The sequence below is a fragment of the Primulina tabacum genome, chromosome 5 (assembly GCF_025594145.1).
Source record: "Primulina tabacum isolate GXHZ01 chromosome 5, ASM2559414v2, whole genome shotgun sequence".
Lineage (NCBI taxonomy): Eukaryota > Viridiplantae > Streptophyta > Magnoliopsida > Lamiales > Gesneriaceae > Primulina > Primulina tabacum.
The window spans coordinates 21,042,896-21,062,330 of record NC_134554.1 but is presented as its reverse complement, the minus strand read 5'-3'; the positions used below and the strand labels follow the sequence as shown (position 1 = coordinate 21,062,330).

General features: G+C 36.4%; 2 protein-coding genes and 1 long non-coding RNA gene across 3 annotated transcripts; all 3 read right to left on the bottom strand.

Annotated features, from left to right (window-relative positions):
- Positions 1-289: 289 nt before the first annotated feature.
- LOC142544252 (uncharacterized) lies at positions 290-2,380 on the bottom strand. The gene is made up of 4 exons (XM_075651313.1): positions 1,606-2,380; positions 1,016-1,155; positions 718-901; positions 290-315 (listed from the first exon to the last, which is right to left on the bottom strand). Exons 1-4 carry the CDS (start codon positions 2,378-2,380, stop codon positions 290-292), a joined length of 1,125 nt encoding a protein of 374 aa, XP_075507428.1.
- Positions 2,381-2,790: 410 nt separating this feature from the next.
- LOC142544924 (uncharacterized) lies at positions 2,791-4,411 on the bottom strand. The gene is made up of 2 exons (XR_012820140.1): positions 3,667-4,411; positions 2,791-3,601 (listed from the first exon to the last, which is right to left on the bottom strand). It is a non-coding gene; the product is annotated as an uncharacterized LOC142544924 (long non-coding RNA).
- A 6,824-nt stretch (positions 4,412-11,235) lies between these two features.
- Positions 11,236-16,765, bottom strand: LOC142547278 (poly(ADP-ribose) glycohydrolase 1-like). The gene is made up of 5 exons (XM_075655479.1): positions 16,438-16,765; positions 15,532-15,714; positions 14,151-14,254; positions 12,613-12,817; positions 11,236-12,377 (listed from the first exon to the last, which is right to left on the bottom strand). Exons 1-5 carry the CDS (start codon positions 16,690-16,692, stop codon positions 11,445-11,447), a joined length of 1,680 nt encoding a protein of 559 aa, XP_075511594.1. The 5' UTR covers positions 16,693-16,765; the 3' UTR covers positions 11,236-11,444.
- Positions 16,766-19,435: the final 2,670 nt, after the last annotated feature.

Genomic DNA, 19,435 nt, shown 5'->3' with positions numbered 1-19,435 from the left:
AACCCAGAAAACTTCGGATCTCAGATGCATTCTTTGGTTCAACCCATTCCTTGACAGTTGCTACTTTCGGTGGATCCACCTCGATACCACTACTAGATACTATATGACCCAAAAACTCTACCTTTTCCAACAAAAATTCGCACTTACTGAATTTCGCAAATAACTTGCGACTCTGAAGAATCTGTAAGACTATCCTCAAATTCTGGTTATGTTCTTCATGGCTCTTCGAGTATATGAGGATGTCGTCAATAAATACTATGACGAACTGATCAAGATACTGATGGAATACTCAGTTCATTAGATCCATGAAAATAGCTGGAGCATTCGTTACTCCAAACAGCATCACTAAGAACTCGTAATGCCCATACCGGGTGCTGAAAGCTGTCTTGTGGACATCTGCATCCTTCACTTTCAATTGATGATATCCTGATCGAAGATCTATCTTAGAAAATACAGTAGCTCCTTGCAATTGATCAAAAAAATCTTCTATTCTAGGCAATGGATACTTATTCTTGATCCTCACCTTATTTAACTCACGGTAATCGATGCAAAGCCTCATGCTCCCATCTTTCTTTTTCACAAATAGTACCGGTGCTCCCCAAGGTGAGAAACTTGGGCAAATAAATTCCTTGTCCAGAAGCTCCTGTATCTGTTGCTTGAGTTCTAACATCTCAGCTGGAGCTAATCTGTATGGTGCCTTAGAGATTGGCACGGTACCTGGCATGAGATCGATGGCAAACTCCACTTCTCTATCCGGTGGAAGTCCTGCAACATCATCTGGAAAGACGTCTGGAAAATCTCTGACTACTGGAACATCTGATATAGATGGAGTGGTTACATCAGGTGCTGACACAATACTGGCCAAGAAAGCCTGACACCCTTTGGAAATCAATCTTCTCGCCTGTATACAGGAGATCATGCGAGGAAAATTCCTCCATCTAGCTGGCTCGAATAGAAACTGCTCCATGCCTAATGGTCTGACCAACACTGATCTCTTCTGAAAATCAATAAGAACTCGATTCTTTGTCAACCAATCCATTCCCAAAATGATATCAAACTCTGGCATTGGCAATATAATCAAATCTGCATACACCAAGTGACCCTGCAGTTCTAGATCAATATCTCTGACCACACTGGTGGCTAACAACTCTTCCCCTGATGGAAGTGTCACTGAAAAGTTCACGTCTAGGCCAATGGACTTGATGTCCAAATGATTAGCAAAGGTCTCCGATATAAAGGAGTGAGTGGCTCCTGAATCTATCAGTGCAGTTGTGGCTAATCTCTTTATGAAAATATTTCCTGAGAGATGTTAGCACAACACCAAACTTATATCCCAAAATACTAGCAATTAACTTTAATCATAGTTGAAATCAATATATTCCAAGTCAATCTAAAATCTTACTAGTACACTAATAATCTCAAATAAAATTTCCACATGCAAGGCAAATAATACCGAGCTTAAATAGAAATGATTACCGGTCAGTAGTGTAGTGTCTGGGTTCGCCTCCTGTGCGTGCATGGCGAATACCCTCCCTTGGGTTGGCTGCTTCCACTGAGGACACTGCTTCAGCATGTGATCCGTAGATCCACATTTAAAACACTTGCCTGATCCATACAAGCATGGTCCTGGATGCTGCTGGATAGGACCCTTGCCCCTAGGTGGTCCTTGGTAAGGCTTCTTCCCAGGCTGCCCCTGAAAAGGTTTCTTGTACTGGGGTCGCTGATGCTGATGCTGTGGCTGCGGTGGTGCCTGGTAGGGCCTCTTGCCCAACCTATCAGTCTCAATGTCTCTCTGGTCTTGCTCCGCCGCCAGAGCTCCAGAAACGACAGCTGCGTATGTAGTAAGGCCAGTTACTCTCACATCACGGCGCAAGACTGGCCGCAAACCACCCATGAAATGCCTCAGTTTTGCTCGAGCATCATTAGCTATGAGTGGCACAAAGTAGCAACCCTGTTCAAACTTTCTCACAAACTCAGCCACACTACTATCTCCCTGTCGTAGTGTCATAAATTCCGTAGTCAAACGGTCCTGTACCTCCTCAGTGAAGTACTTAGCGAAGAACATCTCTTTGAATCCATCCCAAGACAACATCGGCAAATTAACTGCCACCGATGCACTGTCCCACCATCGTCTTGCATCCCCTGCTAGGAGAAAAATGGCACATCGGACTCGATCCACATCCTGCAATTCCATATACTCAAAGATCACCTCTATAGACTTAACCCACTCTTCCGTCACCATAGGATTCGTAGTCCCTGAGAACTTCTGAGGATTCATCTTCTGAAATCTCTCGTACACTGCCTCCGGTTGAGTCCTCGGTCCTGTACCTCCTGCTGCTGGAGCTGGATTCCCCGCAACCTGTGCGAAGAACTGCGTCATAGCTGCAAGCATCTGCGCCTGCATATCTGGAGGTGGAGGAGGAGGAGTGGCTCTTTCCCCATCACGAGACTCTCGGTCCTCATCCCTAGCTCCACGGGCAATCAAACATCTAGGAGCCATACTGTTCTAAAATTACCCAATACGTAAACCCAACATGCATATGAACATGATATAAATAACATAGGATTCACGTAACTGAACTTAAAAGTATGGACATGCTGAAAATAATAACTTAATGCATACTACACTAACATAAATCTTTAAAAACTTAAAACTTACAGACTTGAGGTGTGACCTTATGAGCTTCTTGCGACTGGAAGTAGGCATAACCCTTTACAATAACACCGCTCTGATACCAACTGTAACGTACCGTACTTTTACTACTTCAAAATTTGCGGAAAAATTAAAAATTTTCTTAAACATAAAATTTCATACGGTCGTCACTTGTCATTTAACTTAATAATATTAAAATCAACATTCCCAACTAATATTTTCCAACAAAGTACTTATTTCAAATCATCTCACATCCAACATAAAAACATAATATTTTAAAGTTTTCATAAAACATAAACATAGTGGTCCTCGGGTTTAGCCTTCCGCTCAGTCCAAGCCTGCCCCTTGGTCGCCACCTCCTGTCTCCTCCTCAACGTACTCACCTGCATCGTTCAAGTCTAGTGAGTCTAAAGACTCAACACGTATAAACTGAGAATAACGAGTATTACATAATAAAACCACATACAACTTCAAAATATAACATATATACTTGAAACTTAAACTTTCATAATAACTTTGAACTCTCATAAACTTCTTTGAACTTGAACATACATACTTTGAAACTTGAACTTGCATAATAACTTGAACTTTCATAAACTTGAGCTTTGCATAAACTTTGAACATACATGCATACATAATATGACGTGCCATCACATAAACTTTTCTTTAAACATGCTTTCATACTTCAACATACTTAACTTCATCATTTTGCGTAGAGGATGTTTCAAAGCAAGTGACCCATAACATAATAAATGCCTGATCAGACAAACCACAGTACTGGGATGACAGGGACATATCCACTGCCACATACATGAGATCCATGTTCATAATTTAACAGGCCAGTTGATCCACGTTCATAATTTAACGCTTCACAACCACGATCTAACCCGTTCATAATTTAACGGGCGGATTGGTCCCCGTTCATAATTTAACGCTTTCCAATCTTAACTTCAAACTCGTTCATAATTTAACAGGGTGGAGAGGTCCTCGGCCACGTTCACCGACTTCCAAACCCATTCACTTTTGGTCACAAGACATTTAGCATACCTCAAAAACTTCAAATATTTTCTTTGCACGTCATACATGCTTACTTTGCATTGAAGGATTCGTTGGATGTCAATCGGGTCGTTGCTGCAACATACTAATATGAATACATAAACTTAACTTGTACAACTTAAACGTAAATGTCATGCTTAATCCCAAGCTAAATAAATTCTTAGAACATTCTATAATTTCCCATGACATAACCCTGTAAAACATCATATTAAACCATGGTATAAAACCTCAAATCAAACCTTAAATAATAAAAGAATATACCTAAAATCTGAAGGTACACGGACCCCGTCCCTAGGTCCGTATCATGGTCCGTGTCCGTGCGCTTAAAAATTGTTGTGATGAAATAAGAAGGCACGGACACCGTGCCTACCTCCGTGTCCGGGTCCGTGTCCGCTCTGTTCGACGAATTATTTTATGAAAATTTTGCGACATGTCTATTCTCCCAATTAACACATAAGGCATCAAGATTCATCACTATGAGAGCATTCTAGGACACCATAACAATGAACTAAACTTTTATAATCACCCTACAATTCATACGACCCAAAATATTGTCATTTATATTAAAGTTTATTTCTTACGACATCTTAATAATTCAAGCTCTTAACGACATGAATCAAAACCTCAAAAATACTCTAAACATCATTACTAACTTTCTTATATGCAGCAACGATCACCCGTCGATCCCCAACAAAGCCTGCAACATAAAAGCTTCAAGAACATATTAAAATTCATGACTTTCTTGAAACACGATTTGAGCAGTCATACTAAAAACTCCATAACTCACTCGTTTTTAATCCAAATAACTCGAATTTTATATCAAATCGAACGTATCAAAAAGATCTACGTTTTTGTAATTAAAAGTTTTCTCAAAATATGTACCGAAAAATCGCAGTTTTCGAAAGAACAGCGAAACATGAGTTTTCGGATCTAAAAATAGCAGTCATACTAAAAACACCATAACTCACTCGTTTTTAATCCAAATAACTCGAATTTTATATCAAATCGAAGGCATCAAAAAGTTCTACGATTTTCACGTTGAAAGTTTTCTCAAAATCAATACCGAAAAATCGCAGTATTTTACAGAACAGCAAAAACGTGAATTTGGTGATCCAAAATTGTTTCAAACTTGATCTAGACGTGATTGCTCAAACTTCTACGCATCACACATATAATTTTTGCATAAATAACAACACAACGCATAATATGACAAGATCGATGCATCAAGAACAGAATATACGTGCCTTTGATATTTAAAAATACCGAAACGACGATACCGAAACGGAGATGATACGGGAGACGATCCGGGACGAACTTAGCTCAATTTCTTCAAAGAAAACTTACTAAATATATGATGGAAATTTTTAGAGGAGATGTGCTCGTTGAATGAAAAAAAAGAAGGAAGAAAATGAAATAAATAAATTGAGAGATGAGTGTTTTAAAAACACAACCTTCTCTTTAGTCAAAAAGTTTAATAGCATGTTTTGTTTTGTGTTTTGTGTTGTGTGTGTGTACGTGTATATGTGTGTGTAAATGTGTGAGTGTGTGTGTGAGTCAAAGTGTGTGTGCTTGTGTGTTGATATATATATGTGTATATATATATATATACCTACATATATATAAACAATTGTAACATATGTATTTAATATACTAAAAAATCTATTTAAAAACATTTAACATACTAATTTAAAATAAATCTCATATTAACCCCATTATAAATTTTAAATTTAAATAAGATGCACAAATACTACAACTTTAAAATTTTAAAATCAATTAATCATTTAAATAATTAAGCTCTTAAATTACTAAAATTAATTAAATTATTTAAAATACTCCATCCTTATCTTAAATAAAATACTGCATTAAAATTTACTAAAAAAAAATCGTCCCTATCTCCTTTCCTCGATCTCGCCTCGAATAATCGCCTGAAACATAAAACTCTAGAAAACATTTTAACATACATTAAATAAACATAAATAATTAAAATAATAAATTTCATAAATTAAATATATGCATGGATTTTACGTATACTATTTTGGGCTTTACAGTAGTAGTACAACCCTATACAGAACCTGGCTCTGATACCATCTATAACGGGCCTAAAATCCTTACTTGAAAATTTGCGAAAAATTTAAAATTTTTCTTTTTAAAATAATTAAAATACATCAATCATAAAATAAACTGATCAATAAAGTTTGATGTTCAATGTGGCAGCGGAAGAATTAACATTTTTAAAATAACAGTAAAAAGTTTTTCCAACAATAATTAAAATGTTTGAGCCATCAATTAAAAATAAATGCTGAACTGAGGTCCTCGGGTCCTACTACTGCCGACTCGAGCCTGCTCACTGGTCCCCGTCCTCGGCCCCGGCATCATCAGAACCTACAACAATAAAGTCTAGTGAGTCTAAAAACTCAACATGCATATATCGTAAATAACGAGTAAATACTATAGTAAAATTTCATGGAATAAAAATGTCATGTCATGAGGCATAATGAAAAAGTGTCGTGTCATGATTAATTATAATACGTGCATAACTGAACTGAAAATATCATGGTAAAAAAATGTTTGGTCCTTGGAGCCCTGTACTGAAATAGCTTGCAATAATTTTCCTGGTGAGATTATGGTACACGCAAGTGGCCCCTGCACTGAAACTGACCGGTAACTGGCGACCGGATAATAAAATACTCCCATGACCGGTAACTGGCGACCGGATAAAATAGTAAACGTCTGATCAGACTGTAGCCACAGTATACTGGGTGAAACAAACTCAACTGACCGGTAACTGGCGACCGGACCGGTAACTGGCGACCGGATTTAGCAATAATCCCATGATAGTGAAATGGCCACAAGCAATATCGCATAATCTCAAAAATGAACATTTTATATATTTATGCACGTAATATAATTAAATGGCACAATTAAATATCCTGTAATAATTTACTGCTTGGATTGGATCGCTCCCAGGCTCGCTGCAACCTAAATATGTCATGAAAAATATGCAATAGATTTATGGGACCAAACTATGCAATAACATTCTAAAATGTGACAATTACGCCTACCAACTTCGTATTTAATCATGACTCCGAACCAACCCGAACCAACACTGAACCGTCATGTAGTCATGATTAAAATACGCCTAAAATGATAAAATAATGCTCCTAAAATGGTGAGGGCTGAAATCTAGGTGAATGGAGGCCAAAACAAGAAACGCTCTTTCGAGAGTCAATTTGGCACATCGCACCGTAAATTCTCGTACGACCTCAAAAATGAACCGAATTACAAACGGTCAAAAACATGACCTTCCTAACTCAATGAGGCACTGTCCAGTCCAAGGCCATAGGCTAAAAGCCGACCAAGAACTCGAACGAGCCACTGAACCGTCACAGCAAGTTGCTGTCCAAAAATACAGCAGCTATGCTTGGTTTGCTTGCGTCGTTTGCGAGGCTAATGGCCATTGGGGCTTGAACCACCGACCAGAACCTCTTACCAACGTCCCAAGGAATGATTCGAACCATGGCTAAGGGCTTTAAACCAGCCAAAATTCGGAATATTCCAGCAACAATCGAAAAGATTCACCCGAGAGCACCTTTGCATGCGCGTGTGGTGTTTAGCTTTGCTTGCTGTCTCGTGTCGTTCCAGTGGCCATTTGATTGACCATGGCACGGCCTAGACATCTAGGGGTATGGTATGAACCATGGCTAAGGGCCATAGGCCAACCAAGATCCACACCAAACCACCCAAAACCGAAACTCATATGCTGTACCAAGGAAGGGCCGAAATGGGGAAAGGGGCTGTTCTTGCGTTTGATTTAAAAACCGATGCACCCTGGACCGAGCCACCAAAAGGGCGACTTAGTCACGTCTTAGACATGCTAGGGAAGTGATCTAACCATGGCTATATGCCTTGTGGCACCCTAGACCAGATCCATCCCCTTGACAGCACACAACAGATTTTTCGAAAACTAAAAGGGCCAAGATTGAAGAGTTGCTGTCAAATTCGAATTCTATCATGCATGGGGCTTGTTTGAATGGACCAACATGGTCTTGACACACCCTAGTATGTGTCTAGATGTAGCCTAGTGAGCCTGGAGTCGAGCCATCCACCTGAAACATCAAAACAAGAGAACCCGTGAAGAGCATCATGAAAATCGAAAATTCTGCATTCTTATTTTCTGAAAAATTCTTGATGTATTTCGGTTTTTGCTTAATAAAACATGATCATGTAATGAAAATAAATGGTATTAGGACTTGATTGAAGAGTCAAGGAAGAATATATGCATGCCTGGTTTCGTTTGAAAGAAAAACGAAAAGAAGAGACGATCCGGCGCGGAGGAGGTGGAGCGCTTTCTATTCTACCTTGCTTCTTACTCGATTTTCTCCTATCTTCCTAGCTATGGAACCCTACGGTTTTTAGCTTTGAAATTCTCTCAGATTTCGAGCAAGGGTGAGGGGGAAAGATGGTTATGAGAGTGAGGGAAGTGGGTGCAAGATATAGGGGATAAATCAAGACCAAGTCTCCACCTTTTGAAATTTGAATTTGCTTGTTATCAAATGATTTTTGGAGGGATACAAGGGTGGAGTGTGGCCGATTTTTGCATGTCCAACAAGGCTAGAATAAGATTGATCATTAATTAAATGGTGCTAGAAAAAAAATGAAGAGATTATCCTACTAATTAAATACAAAGAAGGGGTCAAAGGTGTTGAGTTGGCAAGGTAATGCTTAGTCATCTAAGGGGCCGAAAATTCATCTAATAAATGGAAGAAAATATTGTTTAGTTGATAAATTTTAATACCTTAAGAGCCTTACCTATCCCTAATTAATTTAGTGAACTAACCCCTTAATTATGGAACTTAAATGAATTTATTTTCTACTCACCTCAAGTAACTTAAATAATTCCTTAAACTTCTTTATTAACTTAAATTAACTTACTTGCTAGCTAAAATAAATTCCGGAAATGATTTCTAAATCTTAAATTTTATCTCTAAACTCCAACTCCAGTCCGGCCTCACTGAAATAACTGAAAGAATAAAATTAAAACTACTGAAATGAAATAATTAACTTTAAAGAAAGGCACTTTAAATACTCATGCAACAAAATCATTTTAATTTAAATACTAGAACTATGTATGGTTTATACGTAGTCTAAGTTACGGGTTTTACAATGTTGTTCTAAACAAGTACTTGTTGCAAGTTCGTTTATATTTCAAATATTTGATCAAGCATTTTATTTACAAGTGTATTTTGAGATATGGTTATTTAAGAAAAATTTTAATTTTCCGAAAATTTTAAGTATGTTCAAAAGTACGGTACTTTACATAATCTCTTTATTTGAGTGCACTCTTTCAAGTGAATTCAGTTCATTCACTATGCTGATGACTCTTTCATCAAAATCATTCATTGATTCTTCAGCAATAGACAACTTATTTTCCAAACTTCTAAACATCTACAGACAGCTTATTTTCCTTTGTTTGCTCATTTCATTTACATAGCTGAATCAGTTTTTCCCATATTTCTTTTGCTGATTTACACATTTTGATCTTGCTAAATATGTTTTTATCTAAAGTCTTATACAAAATGTCCTTAGCCACATTGTCCAAGTTAGATTTTCTTTTGTCTTCTGAGGTCCACTCATCTCGTGGCTTCACTATCTGGTGTGGTGCTCCATCAGTTAGAGCAACAACGGTATTGGCTTTCATGATTTTCATCAGTCCATCTGTGATGACATAGCACTGTGTCATCATCTTGAACATCTAGATGAGTCTGCATTCTTATCTTTCAATCATCAAATTCTTCTCCAGAGAATATGGGAATCTTGTTGAAAGAAGACATGATGATCTGTATCAGTTTCTGAGTTTGTAAGTATTCATGACAAGATTAACCGATTTGATACCATTTGATAGGATCGGTTAAGGTAGTTGAAGTGTTTAGAAAGAGAGTTGAATAAACACTTCAGATTTTTGTATTCTTTTCTGATATGTGAATCAGTTCTTTGAGGAACTGATCATAGAATCTTGTTTGTCGATATAGATCAGTCAACTGATAATAGTGCGAAATAATACTGAAATATAGACTGAATACTTAGTGTAAACTGAAATGGTAAAGGAAATGAACACGGGAGTTTCTAAGGATGTTCGGAGACTTCAAATGCTCCTACGTCACCCCTTCTATCACAAGGATAAGATTTCACTAAAAGACTTTGATATATTACAATTTATTATAATAATCCACTTCAGTTGGTCTTACACACTGCCAAACTGAAACTCTTAGTCTAACAACTCTTATACAGTTATTAACTGAAACGCTCTAAATTGATAGCCTGAATGCTACTTATAAATATAATGAATGTAGAGCTTGAGTGTGCGATCTGTAACTTGATAAAATACTCGTGAAAGGTATCACAACTAATTGAAGATTGTAGCTTGATTGCTTCGTGTAGGTTCACTTGTAGTCACTAGCCTTCATCAACTAATTCGATCAGCTATATATAGCCTTCGATCTCAATGGTCGTATTGAATGCATTTAATGAATATTTAATGAGAAATATCCGTTGAATCATCGTGTAATTACTTTATCTGAAAATAGTAAGTGGTATTCAGATTGTTCTATTTTGATTCAACTGTTCTGCTTTGGTACGACCTGTCAGTCTGTCTGCTAATACTTTAACTGATGATGTGGCCAACTGATTAGAATTCAATTGATCAATCGATAAATTCAGCTGGGCATTATCAGTTGTAAATGATGTCCTATCAGTTACGAATACTTCAGTTGACAAAGTTTAGTTAGAAGGTGGTCTTCAGTAACGATTACACGACTGTTCGATCAGTTATATTCTTCAGTTCTCTTCTTGATTAATTTGTCAAACTCTGAAACTTATTATATTCCAAAAGACACTACAGTCTCCATGGAATGCATTTAAAAAAGAATTAATAGCACCGTGTGATGTATGATCTACCTTCCCTTCCAGAGGTCATCCATCATTAAGATAAATGCATATTATCCTCACGAGAAAACCATGGAGCATACATAATGTACGACAAATAATTTAATTCTTTTGAATATATCAATTTGTTAGATTACATTTGGATTGAAATCCATGGATTTTGATTAACAATTATGAAATCTTAAATCTATATTTTATTTATTGATATATTAGTTACACAAATAAAATGAATTTCAAATGCTTCTATTATTGTGTAAACTTGAAATTCATCTTAATTAACATGAAACATTGCATAAACATTCAAGAAGTAGATTTATATGATCTTATTTTTCTAAAACTACACAAATACATTTGAAATCCATGATCTAAATGAAAATCTTAATGTTTTAAATCCAATAACCTCAAATCAATATTCCAAATTCATCGTAATGGACTACCTAATCTAATAATGTGGGAACATGAGACGATCAGATGAAAATCACCCAAATATATACATGATTCGCCGTAAAATGTAAACTGGATGAAAAGACACTTCTTAAGTTTGACTAAATGATTGAGTGGACAGGGAATATGAGATCCAAAATAAAGAGAATTCTAATTGCATTGTTTTGCAGTACACTAGTTCTATACGTTTCGTTACACTAAATTGATATTTACAACGAATGTCTGATGGAAAATTCAAAAATCCATTTGAGTGCCAAGAAAATCCCTACAACACAACTACTACGCAAATCCATATAAAACTTCTAATAGAAACTAGAATCGAAATATCACAACATTTTACGTAGTATTATCACTCATCCAACATCATGGGATCATCATCATCATCATTACTGTATAATGAAGGAAGAAGCCAATTGAAGAAACCAACCTGAGTATTTCCTTTCAATCTCTGAAATGAATAATCCATTAAGATATTCCAAAGGTCACCAACAGTCCATTCGTGAGAGATGATCCATTTTACAACCATTTCCAGCTTCTGCAATTCTTTCAGGCCAAACGTGTAGTATAACATGAAAGGTCTTAGCGCTTGCGAAGCAGCTAACCACTGAATAGCAACTTTCACTTCAGGATCACCCCCAAAAGCACCGCAACCCCAGTTCCCGGTCGCAATACCAATCATTTCTTCAAGGTTGGGCCACTGATGCCCTTTCTTTTCATTGTCATTTGGTGGCTCAGCACTCATATCTGGTTTTCCAGGTTGGCAAGAAGCTGATTGAAGATTCTTCGACTTGTAAAAAAGATTTCTGATGTTTTGATGGGGTTCCTCTCCTTGCGCTTCAATTTCATCGGATAGCTTTTGATACAGCTTATATTTAGTTTGGTCGAAAAAGCCGCAGAATGCCTTGTTAGTCTCACGGAGGAGGTATTCGACTTGGTATTGTCTCTTCCCAGGGCTGCATAATGCGTCTAATGCAATTACCCTAGTTTTGCGTCTTCCAAGTGAATCAACACCCTTTTGGTCCACAAAGTCACCAGTAAAACGGAAAGAAGCAGCATAGCCAGAGTAGTTTGAGAATCGTTCTGCACCAATAATCTCTATTGCTTCATTATCAGCCATTGAAGACATGAAAAGCATGCTGACAATCAGTTCTGGATTGATCATGAAGCGAATCTCTTCTTGGACACACCCCCGGCCAAGAGCACCACCTCCAATGTATTTATTTGCGAAATCTACTTCGAGAGCTTCAGTAGATTGATCTTCAATTAAACCAGATTTATGAACCTATAAAAGAAAGAAACCCAAATAAAACGAGTCAATGAGAAATTAACAGTTTGCAAATCAAATTTTATAGCACAGTATACCGAATAAAGAATAAATAAATTGTGAGGGTTCAAGAAAAGTTTAAACATTCAGCCTAAAACAAAATGATCGCTGACAAGACCTTATTGTTCCAAATCATTCAAATGACCATTAAACTCTTAGACACATCATCACTTTTTGACTGCTCATTCATTACCTCCAACTGGCTGAGGGAAACAACTGACTGGCTCCAAAAATTAGTCTTTGGATAGACAATGCCGGAACGGCTGTTTTTCAAAGCAAGAACTTTTCGCTCAAACGACACATTTCCCGTAGGCATATGCATGCATATCCTCTCAAAATAGTGAATAATACACTTTATCTTGTTTTCCAATGACACGTGATAGCACTCATATATACACCTGCAAAAACAAAGTAATACATAAACAAGTTCTCATGTCCTGGAAAAAAAGATGAGACAACCAAAGTGCAAACTTCGTAGGCACAAAATGCACTTTCATTCTAATGGATACTATTTCTTCCAGTCAAACTACAAACAGTTCAAGGAAAACAGCAAAAGGAGTATCACCAAAAATATTTACAGGGAAGGAGTACCATGTAATAAGATATTCAGAAGTTCTCCATTGACGATATTAATTTACGTATTATTGCTTTTCATCCGGGGGAGCATGGGTGAGTGAGCGAGCGAGCATCTAGTAAATTTCGGCTCACAAGCACAGGTGAGGTGCTCAGCAAAAATAGTTTTTTTTTAGACAGTACAGGAGCAACATCTATATGTTGTCCCTGAATATCATTGATACCATACTAATTTTCAGCTTTAGTAAATTTCGGCTCACAAGCACAGGTGAGGTGCTCAGCAAAAATAGTTTTTTTTTAAACAGTACAGGAGCAACATCTATATGTTGTCCCTGAATATCATTGATACCATACTAATTTTGAGCTTCTGTAAATCATTCACTTTTTTTGTACTCTTTCCCTTTCCATCATATAAATTTTGGTTTGGATGCGTGTTCAATATATCATACTCCGAGATTTCACTCATAATCAGCTTGTTAAACATGAGTTATCTCGTACAATGAAGAAAAAATAAAGACATATCATATGTTAAGAATGTCGCTAGAATGTCATTAGCCCAACCAAGCCATCAAAGGAACTCGAAACAGATGCATATGGGAGGCTCATTCTCGCAGCCAGCCCACAATATCATGCACAAATACAGCTAATGGACGAGACCACACAAGGCCCTACACTCGGCGGCCGAATTTCACACCACGCGGATAGGACACCCGCTAAACATTCTCAAGTCAAACCAGATTCTGCCATGAAATGAACATGTCGCCTGCAACACCCAAACTGCCCCAAGTACATTAAGACAAACACAATGGCCGGGGCGTTGGCCACATAAAAGGTTAGAATGAGATTGACAGATTAACATACTGCTAGTTGGTCACACTCTTATAAGAACAAATTAACATAAAACATCAATAGCAATGCAGGAACAACAAAAACTAATAATGAAGTAACAGCGAAAACTGATAAAGAAAATAACATAACTGAATAAGATTTGGCCTATCTCCATTAGGGCCATATTGGTAATGAAATAGGGGAACAACGTGTGGATGGACTGCATTCCAGTTAAAATTTAATAATTTCTCAAATTGGTAAGCAGAGCAGCATCATGCAACTACCAAAAAGGACAAAAGATTCGAGAATAATCAGACGATGGAAACATACACAAATAAATCATCAAAGTTGATTGCTGGAAGATGTTTGGCACCTCTATTAGTTGTTGGAAACAAACCAAAAAGAGCACAAACCAGCAAGGCGGCAACTAGCTCCTGAAGAAAGCATAAATTCTCGAACTCAGAAATTATAGAGAGATGCAGTAAGAGTATATTAAACAAAAACTTCATATTCACTTCATTATTGAAGCAGAAAAGTAAGTTTTCATCTATAAAAAAAGATATAGTAAAACCACATATACCATAAAAAATCTCTCTTTTTCGTTTCATCTCTTTTTATCTTCGCTAAAATATTAATGCAGTCAACTGAATTCTACCACCGGATCTGAAACTACAACCTATCAAATAATTAGAAAAGTCTTCACACCAACAATATCCAATAAAGGTACTGGGATTAGTAAATTCACATTGGAAGCAACTCCTGCTCTTTTAAAATATCAATATGGCAGGAGATTCAATGAACTAGCCCACAGAATTTGTCTAAGGACTAATATCTTGCCATTTCAGCCCAAAACATATCACTGGAGATCAAATGTTCTTCCCAGATATACATAATGTCCCCAGAAGCCACATCATGATAGGAATGAGAGTGACTTGGGCTAAAAGAATGACGAAAAGCCGACTATATTCTTGAAGAAAGAAGGGCGGTAGTGCGTGAGGGAAGGGGAATATAGAGAGGGAGTGAGGAGTTGGTTAATTCATTCAGCAGATTTTTCATTATGGTTATTAGTACGGCTGGGGAAAGTTGTTACAGGACTTTGCCTCTGAGATTTTTAATTATTTCAGCATATCAATATATCTTTCATTTCCTTAGAATCCTTTATTTCTAGTTCTTAAATTTGTGTGTTCTTGTTCGTTGGTAAATAAAATCCTATCACATCACGTCCGACCTGCAAAACAGTCACTTTGCAAAATCAATGTTCACCTAATGGACAATAATAAAAGTGCTGAGCCTTGAGAGTGACTATCAGGCGATATATATCACCCATTTTCAAATCCCTTACTGCCCAATAAAAATATTTAAATATTGAACACCTATCCAAACTTTCAGACCTGGGAGCGGTAGCACTAAAAATACTACACCACCACTATAATGTATTATTAACTCAAAGTCAAACTTTATGGCAGAAAAAGAAGATGTGTTACAGTCAAGCTGACCGCTGAGATCATTTTAAGAATAATATATGGATAGACTAAATGTTTGTGTAATATGTTTTGTCATAAGCATGCAATATGTGGCAAAAATAATTCAAACAACGAAAAATAATTACATTATTATAGCATTACCAAAGGGGGACAAAAATTTGTAGCTAAGTTAGCCACTGCGCTAGTGTTGACCAACCTAACAAGTAGTCAAAGGTGTACAATCTTACCTGACTAAGAAACACAATGCCCGACTCTTGTGATTCCAGTAATCTAAGACCAGTTTCTACTCCATTGAAAATGCCTGCATTCTGATGGTGAATCTCCAGTAAATCAGGTAACCTCAGTAGTAAATCTCCCAACCGTGGCAGCACTTCTCCAAACCACTTCTCAGCATCATCCTTACTCAGCAACTAAGTTTGAGCATCCATTAATATTGAAAAAAATAAAACATAAAATTATTTCAGCAAACCAAATAAATAATGAATGTATAAAAAGAACACTACTCAGTTTCCTTCATTGCTCTACATACAGCCAAAGAAACATGCGGCATGCTATCACTCTGATAGTTGCACTCTATGATAAAAGATATTTCGGAAATATGAAAGGGGGAATTGGGTTGATTTAGATCATCGTGGGCGGCTAACAACTTTGGGCAAAAAATTGAAACAAAGGAGAAGAAAAATGCAACAAAAACTTTTCAAATTCATCTCGATTACCATAAACTGACAGTCAATAAAAAATTGCAGGAAAGTGTGGCATAACGAATGTACAACAATTAAATCTTAGAAATTGTTGCCTGTGGCGATTGCATATGAAGCGAATTTTCTTGTAATAACATTATTCTTGCCAATCAATTCAGGATTGATATGTTTGCAATATGAGGATAAGATCACTGTCTGAATAAAATCCAAAACTAGGTTGGTGTGGGGCTATTCGAGCTACGGATGGGTAGAATTACGAAATCTACCGTAATGCCTATAAATTCAAAGTAAGAAATTTCAAAACATGACACACAACAAAAAAAAAAAGTAACGAGAAAATGAGAGCCCAAAATTCGAAACATAATCATAAAAATTCAATTTCATCAGTCAAAACAGCTAAAAGTAAGAAAAAGAAAAAGAAAAACTGCTCACATCGTCGAAGAAAAGGGCGAAACCGAGCCGGAGGGAATAATTTGGAAAAAAATGAAGAGAATTGCGGAGCTCATAGATAGCGAGGGCTAGGAGTTGACCAGTACTGACTTGGCTATGCAGGGGACCTTTGGAAAGGGACTTGAGGAATTCCACCACCACCGGCGGCCAGAAGAGGGCGGAGGAACGGCGGCATAGTGGTAAGAATGGAAGAATCGAATTAACGGGATCCTCGCAACGCTTCGTTGCGTCGCACATTTCTCTCTCTTTCCGGTTCGTGACGACTCTATCGGAAAAATTGAAATCAATAAGGGTTAGTTTAAGCAAAAGCAAAAATAAATAATTTAACAGCAATTTGTCGTTACATCGTCATCCCCATTTTTAACCTATTCAGCACAAAAATTTATGTGACATTGTCATATCTCAATTTTATTAAATAAATTTTTTATTTCGTTCATACTAAAAAATATTTTTTTTTGGTCAAATATTTAATTTCACTCAAATTGGATTAATTCATTTCACAAAATAAATCCGAAAATTCATCTCATAGAAAACATTTTCTCCATCAAAAAATATATGTTTTTCAAAAATAAAAATTTACGGTAAAAAATAAAAATCTCAAACTCATAAAATATATTAAAATATACTTTATAAAATTTTGTCAATTCAATTGTTTTTCTTCACAAATTGATAAACCTATTTATAGAATTTCTTTGGAAATAATCCAAAAATAAATACATCATTACATACATCATCACACACTAATTTTAAATATTTACAACTTTTATTTTCAACATTCAATCTCTTATTTCAACACTTCCCTTTGTGATGATGATCATGATACAATGATTGTTTTCATTATATATTTTTATACTGCCTCGTTAAAAACCTTACTAGGAAAAAACACATTGAGATAAAAAGCATAGTAAGGGAAAAAGAGTGCAGTCACGTAAACTCCCCTCATGTTAACATGAACGATTTTTCAAAAATTGCGTAGATTGCGCATCTTAATGCTATATATATGCTTTTTGAATATTGTCGTAGGAAGTGCTTTTGTGAAGAGATCTGATGAGTTTTCACTTGACTGAATGTGACGAATATCAATACATTTATTCTTCTCAAGCTCTTTGGTGAATGCGAAGAACTTAGGGGGAATATATTTAGTTCTGTCGTTTTTTATGTATCCATATTTCATTTGAGTAACATATGCAGCAGTATCTTCATATAGTGTCACAAGCTTCTTGTCGAATGATAATCCGCATGAGATTTGGATATGTTCGATCATTGATTTTAGCCACACACGTTCACAACTTACTTCATGTAGTACAATAATATCGACTTGATTTGATGAAGTTGTTACGAGTATTTGTGTAATGCCCGGTTACTCGTACAAACGATTAATGTGTTTATGTCGTTTGTTATACGCTTATCGATTCATTATGACTTACATTAATGATTCCGCTAGTGCTCCTTGTATTATACATATGGACCTATTGACATCGATTGATATATTGATATCGAGATTGAATATGATTTCTATATTGTCCATGATGCATTGAGAATGAATATGTGTCTAAATGGTGATAGTAAGATGTGTAGGTAAAGTAGTGTAATGGAAGTTGGTAAGGAAATGCACGAAATGATATGAAAATATGGCAGTTCTTACGGATTTAGCATAATTATTTGGATATTGATCCAAATTGTGTGAGGCTACAATCATTAGAAACTTAAGATATAAGGCTACAATTTTCATGTTTTGGGTTTTGTCCAAATCATTGTCGAAGACAAGCAAAAAGCGCCCCGAAATGTGTCGTGTGTATCGTCATTCCTGTACTGACATTTTTTGGTAGAATGAGTGTAAATCTTTACTCTGATATTCAAATAACATGATACCAACTGGAGATGAAAGCCAAGACATAGAGCTACAACTTTCATGTTGACTGCTTTTCCAAATTTTGAAAGGACAATTTTCGTTTTTAGCAAATACTGACGAGGCTGTGTGCAGAGCGGTCAAATTCTACAGCCCGAGCGCCCCTGTACCGAAATTGTTGGTGTTTCAACAGAATGGTCCGCGCCCGAGTGGTAAAATGTTACCGCTCGAGCGCCACCCCACTTGGACAAAATTGTGAGTTAGCAACATGATTTTGTGATGGAAATGGATAAGTATCGAGTCTTCAGCCATTTTTCACCATTCCACCGTCAAATCTGAAGGAGAAAACAAGGGAAAAGAAAATAGTTTGTCGAGTTCTTCCCTCAAGTGATCCTCCATCTTTACATCTTTCTCAAATTGAAGCTAGAATTGAAATCTCCACCACAAGAGCATCCTAGGGTTGTAAGCATTCTCCTATGAAATGTTGGTTTTCATATGTAGAGGACCATATAGAGTAACTTTCAAACATATGCTTAAGTATGAAGGTAGGGACTGAATTCTTGATTTGTTTTACAGTATAGGACCAAGAAACTTTATTCTACCGGTGTTCATACGATTGGAAAGTAAGTTGGCATGTTTTGAAATAATACATGAGTAATATGATGAGTTTCAAATGTTTTCTACTGATTATTGTTATATGTAATTTGTTAATATGTTTATTGATGAAGTTATAGCACCATATATCATTTTTATAAATTATATATGAAAGAACATGAATTTTCAAGAGAGGTGCTATGTCATGACATGAAAATGGTACGAAACGAATGAAACATGCTATTATATGATATACGAGCTCGTTGACATCATTGGTGGTTATAAGCCCACCAACCTATTAGCCAATATATATTAATGGATCGTGGGGTTGTTACAGAGTACTCTGGCGGTCATCACAGTAGTAGCTATATAATAAATCAAGCATTTTAACGTCCCGAAAATTTGAAGGTCTACGTAAACCACACGCATGCAAGTTACCAATTTCTTATTTATTTTAATTAATTTATTTTTAATGCATTAAATGCATGATTTTAACATGAATAAGTTGTTTTAATTATTGGTTATTAATGTTTCGTG

Coding starts and splice junctions, on each gene's coding strand:
- LOC142544252 (XM_075651313.1), bottom strand. CDS start 2,380: ATGACGCAGTTCTTCGCACAGGTTGCGGGGAATCCAGCTCCAGCAGCA. Junction 902..1,015: donor ATTGGTTGACAAAGAATCGA/GTTCTTATTGAT, acceptor TCCTGTATACAG/GCGAGAAGATTGATTTCCAA. Junction 316..717: donor TGCCATCGATCTCATGCCAG/GTACCGTGCCAA, acceptor CGAATGCTCCAG/CTATTTTCATGGATCTAATG.
- LOC142547278 (XM_075655479.1), bottom strand. CDS start 16,692: ATGTGCGACGCAACGAAGCGTTGCGAGGATCCCGTTAATTCGATTCTT. Junction 14,255..15,531: donor GCATTGTGTTTCTTAGTCAG/GTAAGATTGTAC, acceptor TGCTTTCTTCAG/GAGCTAGTTGCCGCCTTGCT. Junction 12,818..14,150: donor AACTTTGATGATTTATTTGT/GTATGTTTCCAT, acceptor TTGTTTTTGCAG/GTGTATATATGAGTGCTATC.